Source organism: Helicoverpa armigera, chromosome 1 (genome assembly GCF_030705265.1).
Source record: "Helicoverpa armigera isolate CAAS_96S chromosome 1, ASM3070526v1, whole genome shotgun sequence".
Lineage (NCBI taxonomy): Eukaryota > Metazoa > Arthropoda > Insecta > Lepidoptera > Noctuidae > Helicoverpa > Helicoverpa armigera.
Window position 1 is genome coordinate 2,709,113 of NC_087120.1, and position 12,618 is coordinate 2,721,730.

At 39.5% G+C, this 12,618-nt stretch overlaps 1 protein-coding gene across 1 annotated transcript in view; it reads left to right on the forward strand.

Moving 5' to 3' along the window:
- LOC110377565 (titin homolog) overlaps positions 1–12,618 on the forward strand; it is a 109,124-nt gene that overhangs the window by 85,266 nt on the left and 11,240 nt on the right. The window contains 7 exon segments of the mRNA XM_064037841.1: positions 212–616; positions 783–7,939; positions 7,942–8,971; positions 10,506–10,757; positions 11,030–11,506; positions 11,798–11,970; positions 12,200–12,293. Coding sequence (XP_063893911.1) covers positions 212–616; positions 783–7,939; positions 7,942–8,971; positions 10,506–10,757; positions 11,030–11,506; positions 11,798–11,970; positions 12,200–12,293 — 9,588 coding nt within the window.

Consider the following 12,618-nt stretch of genomic DNA (forward strand, 5'->3'; position numbering starts at 1 on the left):
AGTTCTTACTTTTAATTAGTGAAGTTCTTTTTCAAAGGCTTTTAGATTTGATAATTTAAATGTAACACACATTACAACACGCACACACACACACACACATGCACAGTTTTACATGCACTTACTAAAAATATATATGCAATGTACGCTAAGCTTTTGGTGGTATATCAATAGCATCATTATTACTAAAACTAAAATGTTTTTCTTTTTACAGAACAAGGGGCACTCATTAATCACATCGATGAGTTTATATCGGAAGAGGTGTCCGAAGTTGTAGGTGAAATTTCTGCGTTAACTAACTCAGAAGAGCTTAAAGAAACTATTGAACTAGCTAAAGGTCTGAAAGAAAGTTTAGAGTTCGTGATCGGCGAAGAAACTGTTTCATTGCGTAATGTAAACAAGGAAACAAAACAAATTGAACAAGTAAAATTGGCTGAACAGTTGCAAGACGCATTATCGGTATTACTTGATAAAACATTGGAGAATGCCGAGGAAATTGCGCCTAAGGTCGATCAAAACGCTCTTCAAAAAGTTTCAGACATCATTGCGCATTTACAGGAAGATTTGGAGAAAGCTATAGTATTTGGTATGCCTGATGTTCTGAATGCAGCAGAAATAGGTAATTACAAATGTATTAACTATTACTATGACAGTTATTTTTTATGTTTATGTAACACCTTAACTCACACATCATATGCGATAAGGCAGCGATAAATGAAACACTTATTTGGGTAACTAGAGCATATCGAAAACACATTCTAACATATTTTTTTTTTGCATTTCAGTTGAAATCGCCGAAGAAGAAGGAAATTCAATGAAACAACTGGAAGTGTTACTTCAAGAAGTAACAGATAAAATAAATATTGCAACGGTTAGAGACGTTGAAGAAACCGAAGCTTTAAAAGATGTTCTTGATGAGGTGCAGACCGTGATTATTAAACTCAAGCGGGATTATGACGGAGCAGCAAATGACACACTCAATGAAACTCTTGAAGATTTAGAGTGCAGCGTTCGGAGTGTGCAGCTCCAGATCAACGAGGACAGTCCACCTGAATTACTCCAAGAAGCCTGTGCTACATTACAACTGCTAGTCAACAACATGACTGAAACTCAAGATGTCAGTACTCAGGTCGCTGAAACAGTGACCGTGGAAGTCAAAACCGAAACTATACTCGAAAAGTGTTCCACCGATACTGATGAAACAGTTAAACTATTAGAAGATGCTTCCAATGCCAATAGCAAGGATGAAAGACTTTCGGGTATTGTATCCAGTTTGAACATTCTTAAAGACACAATCAAAACACTTAAACTCAGTTTTGTTGGCAACGCTGACGTTTTGATAGAAAAAGGCGTTGATGTTGTGCAAAGTTTAGATCAATTAGAAGAGAAAGTTTTCACTCTTGAGAAAGATTTGGCTGAAGTTAAACTTAGTACTGAAATAAGAGACCACATTCTTACAGCTATACATTCTGTTTATGGCAGTATATCGAATATGCGAGGAACAATATCCAGTATACAAAAAAGATATATGTTCGAAAACTATGGCAAACCTTCTGAAACTATACTGCGTTCCATTAAAAATGTGTCAGGAATTTTAGAAATTGATGATTCTAACAAACAAGGCTGGAAAGCATTTTCCAAGTCGCTGCGAAAAGTTTTGAATCACTTTGAAGATATCAAGTTTTATATTAATTTAGATAAAACTGCTCGATTGCCAAGTGATGCGGCATTCACAAAGATTATACTCGAAGAGTTAAAATCAAATGTTTGTGAAACTCTTGTCCCACAAGCTTCATTGTTAGGCCCAGAAACAACAACACGAGTCAATGATCTATTAGAATGTTTAAACAAGTATCTTACTGACATGGAAACTAAGTCAACCGTAGAGGTAAAGGAGAAAATTCCAGTATTCCTAGAAGTTTCATCGAAAATTTTTGATGTTATAGATTTAATAAAACAGAAAGTGATTGAAAAATCGAAGGAAATGAAATCAGAAGTGGCAGAAAAAGAGCCAAGTGATGAACAAGCAACAGTTTCTAAGGAAATATCTAGTGAACCTGCTGTTGTGGTGCAACCAGAGGATGGTGATCAAAAACCAGAACAAATCGTAAAAGAAGGAGAAGATTCCACCTCCGTTACACCAACTACAAGTAAAACAGAAGAAAAACCTGTTGAAAAGAAACAAAAGGCTCGCAAGAAAGTACTTATACAAGAACCAGACACAAAATCTGACGTGGAACAAGTTGCGTCGGAATTCGTAGAAGAAATCACATCATTAGCTATAGCTGCTGTACAAAACTTAATACAATTTGCTGGTTTACAGAAAGATGAATTGATAGAGGAGGGTACGTCTCATTCCATTGAAGAGGAAGCAGAACAACAAGAGGCTGAATTAATTGAAAATGATGAAACTGTTGAACAAGAGTTGAAGGGTGAAGAACCTGAACAGAAACTAGAAGACGGAGTTCAGGATACTCCAGCCCAAGAAGATGAACAAGTGGCTACAACATCGGTTGAACGAGATGAAACCGAGAAGATGGGTCAGGAATCTGCCGCACAAGAAGCTGTAATACCAAATGAAGATGAACTCACGGCTCAAACTGAGCTTCAAGAAGAAGTGCATCCAGAACAAAGCGTGGAAAAGACAGAAAAAGTCCTCCAAGAAGCGGAAATCACACAGACATCAACTGTGGAAGAAATAAAAGAATTGGAGGAGGCAACCAGTTCAGAATTGAAAGAAGAAGCTGTTAAGCAAGAACTATCTGAAGAGAAAGCAGAGCAAGATAAGGCACAGAAAGAGCCCACGCAAGAACTAGATGAAAGTGCTTCTCAGCAGAAAATGGAGGAAAAGGAAAACAAAGAAAAACCTGGAAGTGGGCTAGGCGCTAAAGGACCTGCGATGCAACCTTCACAAGAGCCAAAAGAAGATCAAGAAGATGTTGAAGAAGAAAGAAAAGATTCTGAGGAAGAAGAAATAAGCAATGACGCTCAAAAGGCAGCAGAAGAAAAACAACCAGCCGAGCACGATCTTCAAGAAGATAACGCTCAAAACGTAAGTTCAAAAGAAGAAATTGTTTCTGACAAAGAGGCAGTTGAAAGTGTAAAAGTTCAATCAGAGACGGAGGAAACCGATCAAGGAGCTGAACAAAGTCTGGAAAAAGAACCAGAAAAAGATCAGGCATTACAGGATGAAAAACAACAGGAAATTAAAGAACTCAAAACAGAACCACAAGAAGTTCTTGAAAAATCAGACAAGGAGCAAGCTACACAAGAACAACAACTTGATCAAGAAGAAGAAACAAAGCTTGAGCAAGACGACAAGGCTAGTAAGGATGATAAGGGTGCCAAGCATGAATCTGAAGAAAGTATCAATCAACAATTACAAGAAGATGATAAACGTGGTGGCAGTCTCGATGAACAGCTTACACAGAAACAAGAAGAGGTCGAGGCACATGACAAAGTCAAAGAGAGCCAACCTGAAGAGAAGGATAGCAGCTCTCACAAAGAATCTGCAGATAGAGAAGAACCTTCTCAAGAGCTGGACACCGAGAAAGCAACGTCGGAAGAAAAGGCTGATGTATCAAAACAAATTGATATTGAAGTTAAACAAGATGCTGGTGAATCTGAGAAAAAGTCTGAAAAGGCTGATACAAGTCAGGATGAAGTTTCAGCCTCAAAGACAGAAATAGAACAGGCTGACATAGATGTGACAGAACAAGAACAAGCAGAGCAAAAACTTCAAAAAGAAGAGCAAGTCGAAAAACAAAAGGAAAAAGAAACAAAAGAGAACGAAACACATTTAGAAGAAGAGAAAACACAAAAACGTCAGGATGAGGAACTTGAAAAAGATAAAATTGATAAGAAAACTCTAGATGAAGATAAATCTGAAAGTAAAAAAGAAGAGGTTGTTAAGCAAGACAAAGAAGATTCTGAAAAGAAGAAACTATCGAAGAAGGAAACAGCAGAAAAACAACAAGAACAAAAGGATGAAACTAAGATAGACAAAAAAGCGCTCGAAGAAGAAGATGTAAGTCAACAATCCGACGTCAAAGGACTGCAACAAGAAGATGCTACATCAGAACAGGTTAAGAAAGAGCCTAGTGAGGCTGAAAAAGATAAAGAAGAACGTGTAGAAGGAAAACTTGCTAAGGAACAAGAAAAAGCGGATAAACATACTAACCAACAGGCTGAGGCAGAAGAGCTTGAGAAAGAACGTCTTGAGGCTGAAAAACTTGAGAAAGATAAAGAGAAATCTGTAAAACTTGCTGAGCAACAGGCTGTGACTGAAAAACCTGAGAAGGAGCGTCTTGAAGCTGAAAAACTAGCTCAGGAACAGTCTGGGGCTACAGACTTTGAAAAAGATCGAGCTGAGACTGAAGAGCTGCAACAAGCGGAGTCTGAAGAAGTTAAGAAAGAACCAGTTAAGACTGAGCAACTCGTTCAGCAAGAAAACCTCACTAGAGAAAAAGAAGAGAATGAACAACTTTCTAAAAAACAGGAGGAAACTGAAAATCTTGAAAAAGTTACTCCTGAAGATAAAGTACTTACTCAGGATGAAATCGAGTCTGATAAAAAACAAGATGGCGATAAAGTCGCTGAGGAACCGGCCAAAGCTGATAAACATTCAGAAGCAGAGGCTGAGGCTAAAAAACTTGAAAAAGAACGCGTTGAGGCTGAAAAGATTGCCAAGAAACAAGAAAACGAGCAGATTGAAGCTGAGAAACTCGCTAAAGAACAAGCTGAAGCTGAAATAGTTGAGAAGGAACGCTTAGAAGCTGAAAAGCTTGAGAAAGAACGACTCGAGGCTGAAGAGCGAGTTAAATCTGAAAAACTCGCTAAAGAAGAAGCTGAAGCAGTTGAGAAGGAACGATTAGAAGCTGAAAAGCTCGATAAGGAGAGGCTTGACGCTGAAAACCAAGAGAAAGAGCGCCTAGAAGCTGAAAAGTTAGAGAAAGAGCGAGTTGAAGCTGAGGAGCGAGAGAAGGCGCGCCTGGAAGTTGAAAAGTTAGAGAAGGAGAAACTTGAGGCTGAAAATCAAGAGAAGGCGCGCCTGGAAGCTGAAAAGCTAGAACAGGATCGCCTAGAAGCTGAAAAGTTAGAGAAGGACCGCCTAGAAGCTGAAAAGCAAGAAAAGGAGCGCGTTAAAGCTGAAAAACTTGCAAAGAAACAAGCAAAGGCTGAAAAACTCGCTAAAGAACAAGCTGAAGCTGAAAGAGTTGAGAAGGAACGATTAGAAGCTGAAAAGCTTGAAAAAGAACGACTTGAGGCAGAAGAGCAAGAAAAGGAACGAAATAAATCTGAAAAACTCGCTAAAGAAGAAGCTGAACGAGTTGAGAAAGAACGACTTGAAGCAGAAGAGCAAGAAAAAGAACGAGTTACAGCTGAAAAACTTGCTAAACAAGAAGCTGAAAGAGTTGAGAAGGAAAAACTTGAGGTTGAAAAGCTCGAGAAGGAGAGGCTTGAAGCTGAAAACCGAGAGAAAGAGCGCCTAGAAGCTGAAAAGTTAGAGAAGGAGCGAGTTGAGGCTGAGGAGCGAGAGAAGGCGCGCCTGGAAGCTGAAAAACTAGAGCAGGACCGCCTAGAAGCTGAAAAGTTAGAGAAGGAGCAACTAGAGGCTGAAAAGATAGAAAAGGAGAGAGTGAAAGCTGAAAAGCTCGCTAAGAAAAAGGCAAAGGCTGACAAACTCGCTAAGGAACAAGCTGAAGCTGAACGGCTCGAGAAGGAACGTCTAGAGACTGAACAGGTGGAGAAAGAGCGCCTAGAAGCTGAAAAGTTAGAGAAGGAACGGCTTGAAGCTGAAAAAATCGAGAAGGAGAGACTTGAAGCTGAAAAGATCGAGAAGGAGAGACTTGAGGCCGAAAAGATCGAGAAGGAGAGACTTGAAGCTGAAAAGATCGAGAAGGAGAGACTTGAAGCTGAAAAGTTAGAGAAGGAACGTCTTGAAGCTGAAAAGCTTGAGAAGGAGAGAGTTGAAGCTGAAAAGCTCGAGAAGGCGAGAGTTGAAGCCGAGAAGATCGAGAAGGAGAGAGTTGAAGCCGAGAAGATCGAGAAGGAGAGACTTGAAGCTGAAAAGATCGAGAAGGAGAGACTTGAGGTTGAAAAGCAAGAAAAAGAGAGAGTTGACGCGGAAAAAATACAGAAGGACAAACTAGAAGCTGAAAAGCTCGAGAAGGAGAGACTTGAAGCTGAAAAGTTACAGAAAGAGCGACTTGAGGCAGAAAATTTGGAAAAGGAGCGGGTGAAAGCTGAAAAGCTAGCTAAAAAACAAGCAAAGGCTGAAAAACTCGCTAAGGAACAAGCAGAAGCTGAACGGCTTGAAAAGGAGAGACTTGAAGCTGAAAAGCTCGAGAAAGAGAGACTTGAAGCTGAAAAACGAGAGAAAGAGCGCCTGGAAGCTGAAAAGCTTGTAAAAGAACGCCTAGAGGCTGAAAAACTAGAGAAGGAGCGCGTTGAGGAAGAGCAGCGGGAGAAGGAACGCCTAGAGGCTGAAAAGGCGGAGAAGGAGCACCTGGAAGCTGAAAAGCAAGAAAAGGAGCGAGTTAAAGCTGAAAAACTCGCAAAGAAACAAGCAAAGGCTGAAAAATTAGCGAAGGAACAAGCTGAAGCTGAACGGCTTGAAAAGGAACGATTAGACGCTGAAAAGCTCGAGAAGGAACGCTTAGAAGCCGAGAAGGTAGAGAAGGAACGCCTAGAAGCTGAAAATCTAGAGAAGGAAAGAGTTAAAGCTGAACAACTCTCTAAAGAACAAGCTGAAGTTGAACGGCTCGAAAAGGAACGTCTAGAGGCTGAAAAACTCGAGAAAGATAAACTAAAAGCCGAAAAGGAAGAGAAGGAGCGAGTCGAGGCTAAAGAGCGAGAGAAAGAACGATTGGAAGCTGAAAAGCTCGAGAAAGAGAGACTCGAAGCTGAAAAGCTTGAGCAACAGCGACTCGAGATTGAAAAGCAAGAACAGGAGCGCGTGAAAGCTGAAAAGCTTGCCAAGAAGCAAGCAAAGGCTGAAAAACTCGTTAAGGAGCAAGCTGAAGCTGAAAGGCTCGAGAAACAGAAGCTTGAGGCTGAAAAGTTAGAGAAAGAGCGCCTTGAAGCTGAAAAACTCGAGAAAGAGCGACTTGAAGCCGAAAATCTTGAGAAACAACAAGCTGAGGCTAAGAAACTCAAGAAACAGCAAGTAGATGCTGAAGAACTTGAGAAAGGAGGGGCCGAAAAGAAAAGGCCTTCTAAGAAAAAGAAAAAAGACTCCGAACCCAATTTGGAAGTTGACAAGAAAGAAAAAGACGATGCAGCAAAGATACAAGCCACTAACGGTGATAAGTTTGAACATACTGAAACAGAAAAACTTCAGGAAGATGTCGCAAAAACTAAGGATGCTGAAAAAGAAAGCTCAGAGACTGAAAAGAAAAAGAAAGAGGGACTTGAAAAGAAAAAGGTGACAAAAAGCAAAAAGGAAGAAGACGAGAAAAATGGAGCAAAAACGAAAACTGATAAGCCTAAAAGGCTAAGCGCAGGTGAAGAACAACTACCTAAAGTAGAAGAAGGAAAATCTAAACTGGATCATACCACAGACGACAAAGAAAAAGCTGGAGCGGAAAAACGTGAAAAAGAGGCCAAAGAAAAAGAACTAGAGAGCAAAAAAGAAAAAGAACGTCAAGAAGAAGAAAAGCGGAAAAAGGAAAAGGATGCTGAGAAAAGAGAAGAGAAGGCTAAACTTGCCGAAAAGAAACGAAAACAAGAAGAAAAATTCAAACTAGAGCAAGAAGAAAAGGCATTAAAGGAAAAAGAAGCGGCTGAGAAAAAGAAAAAGGATGAAGAAAAATTAAAAGAGAAAGAAAGATTAGAAGCTATAGAACGAGAAAATAAATTAAAACAAGAAGAAGAAGAAAAACAAGAGAGGGAAAAGAAAAGAATGGCAAGATTTGAAAAGAAAACAAGTGAGAAAAGAAGAAGAAAAGGATTGGAAGAGAAGAGGAAGAACGCATGAAATTAGAATCAGAGGCATTAGAAAAGGCTCGTAAAGAAGCAGCTAAGAAGAGGAAGGAAGAAGAAAAAGCTAGATTCCTAAAAGAACAGGAAGAAATCGATAAACGTGAACAGGAGCTTAGAGAAAATGAACGAAGATTAAGACAAGAAAAGCGACGTCAAATTGAAGAACAGTTATTTGATGATACACAGAAGCCGTCATCCACTTCTGAGGTACAAGTCTCCAAGCCTAGACGCACAACGAATGGCGACGTGACGCCCGCAACTGATGTAGACGACCATTACATAAAAGAGTACCACTACGAACCAACCAGACAAAGTTCCGTCGAACGAACCAAATTCGTGGACCACAACCACAGAGATTACACCATGGAATTCTCACGACCACCCGGTTACAGAGAGAGAACTTTTGAATACGAAAGATTCTCAGAAAGAGAGTCACTTGGCAGGAGTGGGGGGACTATTTACAAAGCTAAGACTTTGGTATTAGACTCGCAGCTAAGATCTTCAGCGCCACCGCAACCTGTCAGTAGCGACGAAAGGAGGTCTGAAAGGTACGACAGAACAGAATCTGACAAAAGGGTTGAGAGACATAGGTCTAAAGCTTTAAGCGAAGCTCGCAGCTTAGTTTCGGAAAAGCGCTCCGGGCTGTCTAGAGACCTGAAAAGGAAACCTGTATTTTCTACTTACCTTACCGACAGAACTGCCGTTGAAGGCTCAAGGGTCAAGCTAACATGTAGTGTCTTGTCATCATCTGATCCTAAAATAACTTGGTACAAAAATGGCGTGCTTCTTGATGACAAATTGAAGTACAGGACGAAGTTTATCGATGGGCTTATTACACTTGAAGTTTTGAATGCCGTTGTGAGTGATTCTGCTGAGTATACGTGCACGGTTGAGAATGAAAATGGATCTGTGAACACTGTTGCCAACCTGAAGGTGTACCCGAGCTTCGAAGCTTCTCCCATCCCACCGACCTTCACTAGATCTATTCGCGGTGAGTTTTCCAATGATTTTTCCTTACTAATACTTTATTTGGTACCAAAGTCTTTAAACAAGATTGATCTATGATTAACGTACATATGTATAACTACACATCAATCTCTGTATTTCTCTGTTTGAAGGTACTCATCCAAACAGTGACTATGTAAACAGTCTTTAATATGTATGAATTAAAAAAAAAACGAAAGACACGCTTTTAGAAATGCGCGTGAAAATCATTTAATTACAAGACTTTTCTAATAAACCCAAACACATAAGATACGATGTACCATCATGAAGTTCCGGTTCATATTTTCCGGCTCTATCATCAGATTGTTTTGTCATAATATCAAAATTACTTATAGCTGCCAATTTTCATGACGGTTCTTAAAAGTTGGTTTAATTACTTACAGCCTTACTTATAAACGTTGCTTAATCATGTCTTAACTAACTTAAAGTCTTAAGTAGTGATTAGTTAAAATATTGCTTAGAAGGTGATTAGGGATTTTAATAAATAAGGCTGTTAGTACTTAGTTTCCAATATAAAGTTACATAGGTGACTAAATTGAAACTTTTTACATCAATAACACTACAGTGAACCAGCTACCAAAGGATCGATATAATCTTCCATTTCCCCGAATTTTCAGCAAAATATAACCGAGGGTGACTCACAACATAATACCCGAATTGGTAATAAGGATAAATTCGTAAGGCCCGGAAGGTCGTGACCTCGCGTGAGTCACCGAAGTTCTTTCATATATTCCTATCTCAATGTTCCAAGCCCATGACACTAACGCCATCTCTTATTCGATAAAGGAATTAAAGGAAAAATATTTTTTATTTACTTTTAATAATGTTATAAATTAAGTATTGTTCTCTGTTACTTATTGTAAATGGTGTGCATACCTGTTAGTACATACGTACGTATGAAACTAAGCAACTATATTTGTTTTGTAAGTTGTTGTTGATTTGCCTGAATAAATAAATAAATAAATGAAGTACGCAAGCAGTAACATTTAAAAGTACTGGAACCTCCATCACGTAAGTGCTATTTGCTGCCATTCTGCCAGCATTTTGATAGCACTACAGAAAGCCCTACTTATTTTACCAATATGTGTGAGACTGGTTCAGCTGTTTGTAACGTAACCAGCCAGCTAGCTAGTGATTGTACAACACAATCTTGAGGACACGGACCAAACAAATAAGTTCGTGAATAAAATTGATATCGTTAATGTTTTGTAACATGGCTGATGACATTATTGAGAAATGTTCTTTCATATATTATGCCGTGTTTGGACTTGTTCGAAAGGTCTTGTAATGAACTTTGAACGTGCGTTTATAAAAGCGTTTCAGGTTTTCTAAACTACTAATTTATTATCCTCATCTCATCTGACCCATCAAACTAACGTTTAAACCTTCCCTAGACTTCTAAAAAATATTATAAAACCAAAATAAACCAAATCGGTCCAGTCATTCTCGAAGACTAACGAGTAGCAATTCATTTTATATTTATTCAGATAATCTAAACATACTCGATGTTTTTACTACAGATACATATCACTTGGCCGAAAACGAGCTGGTCCTAGAATGCCGAATCCGTGGGCAGCCGCTTCCTACGATCACCTGGCTTAAAGACGACAAAGCCATCACTACTAACGAGAGGTATCAAGCCTACTACCTCGCTGATGGCGTCTGCAGACTGTGTGTCAGCTCGCCGACTCCAGAAGACAGTGGGAAGTACACGTGCAAAGCTGAGAACTCAGTGTGGACGGATCAGATCACACATATTGTTAGCTTTACTGGTGAGTAACATGTGCTAATGACGGCTTATTCATGGCCGTTCCCGATATTTTATATCTATTGTCGTTACTTATATGGGGCTAATGTCAAAATGATATCCCTAAAAAACAAATCAATGGTTAGATATGGAATAGAATATTGGGAACAGCCGTTAATGACTAATGTTAGAGAACAATAGCAGAACTTATATTGAACTTGTATTGAATAAAGTAATTTACAAAATCTTGTTGAACTCAAAACACAGCTGTGTAAACTACTCATCATTCAATTTCAGGTAAAGAAAATCGCCTCAGTCCAAACTTGGCCACGCGAGAACGATCTCACTTCAACCGCCAAGCTTTGGAGTCACGAAGACCTCATTTCACTAACGTTCTATCAGACTACAAGGTCGTCAAAGGGGGCACTATAGGCCTGCAGGTAGAAATCCGAGGCTGCCCTACCAGGGTAGAATGGCTCCGAGAAGGTCGCTCCGTCACTGAAGTCTATAGGAACGCAAGAACATTTGTCGAACAGGGTCTTTATACTCTCGCTCTTTCGGATGTCACTGAAAAGGAATCCGGTCTATACACATGCAGAGCGTGGAGTACTCATGGTAACGTTGATATGAATGCTGCGATCACCGTGGTACCTCCCACAGAACACGAAGGCAAGCCTGCTATCATTGCCGGCAGGCCTGATAAGGATATTCTCATATCTGTTGGCGAAGATGTCAATATTTCATTCAGGGTTCAAGGCGAGCCTAAGCCTAAGGGTAAGAATTGTTCCTTATTTCTTCACATGCAACTGCAAAAACAAAATTGAATTTCGTAGCCACTTTTTCAAGTTTTTTTTTTCACTTTGTTTTACAAGTATTAATAGAAAGGTTGAGTTTTCGATTCAATCTGATTTTATTATGGCATATTTCCTCCTCTTTGCTCCACCTTTGCGCTTGAAATGATCAATTAATAAAAATGTAGGTCTCTCAATAACATTGTCTCACTATACGTTGACTAGTAAGTACAAACAACCATCATCTAAGTATTTCCATTGTCAAATTCCACAGTGGTATTCATGAAAGGCATTCGGGACATCACGACCAGCCAGCGAGTCTGCAAGATGACGTCTGATGATTACGTCAAGTTCACGTTGAAGAGATCCGTGGTTTCTGACGCTGGTACTTATTGCATTCTTGCGAGGAACGCGTATGGATGCGACCGTGCGTTCGTCACTGTTGTGGTGAGTTTCATTCATATGTGTCTTGTGGGGTGTATCCTGAATATTATTGATCATTAGGTGAAATGAGAGTTGAATAGTAGTCCAAGTGAAGGCAACGCTTGCAATGTTAGCTTTAACAAAACTGTTATTCCCTATCTTTAATAACTCATGGTATCTCAAGATATCTTGCTAACTAAACTCGTATGTATTTTTTCTTCATATTCATATTCTGCTGATATTCTATCCTCAGGTAAGACAGCGAGCTTCGTCCGAAAACTTAATATCAGACTGGACATATCCTTTGGATGATTCGGCTTTGTCAATTTCTGAAAGGAAGTACAAATGTAAGTATTCTCATAAGTCCTCAAGATGTTTTTTTGACGGTAGGCACACAGCAAACTTTTAGTTGGCCGATAGTTCGTTTGGGCTCATAAATCAGTATAAAGATGAATCGTAGTGCGCACATTACGAAGATCTGCTATTTAGCCGGTATTAGAACAACTGAAATGTTTGATGGGAATCAAGGTACCTATTCTTTATAAAGAATGTTTCCCAACCATCGCGTCTACTATCGACTGACAGTTTGCATTGTGCGGGTGCTACTCTAAATCTTTAAACTTGACTACCGCATATCTGTCCTCGAATGAATACTTGCGTATATGCCGGCCG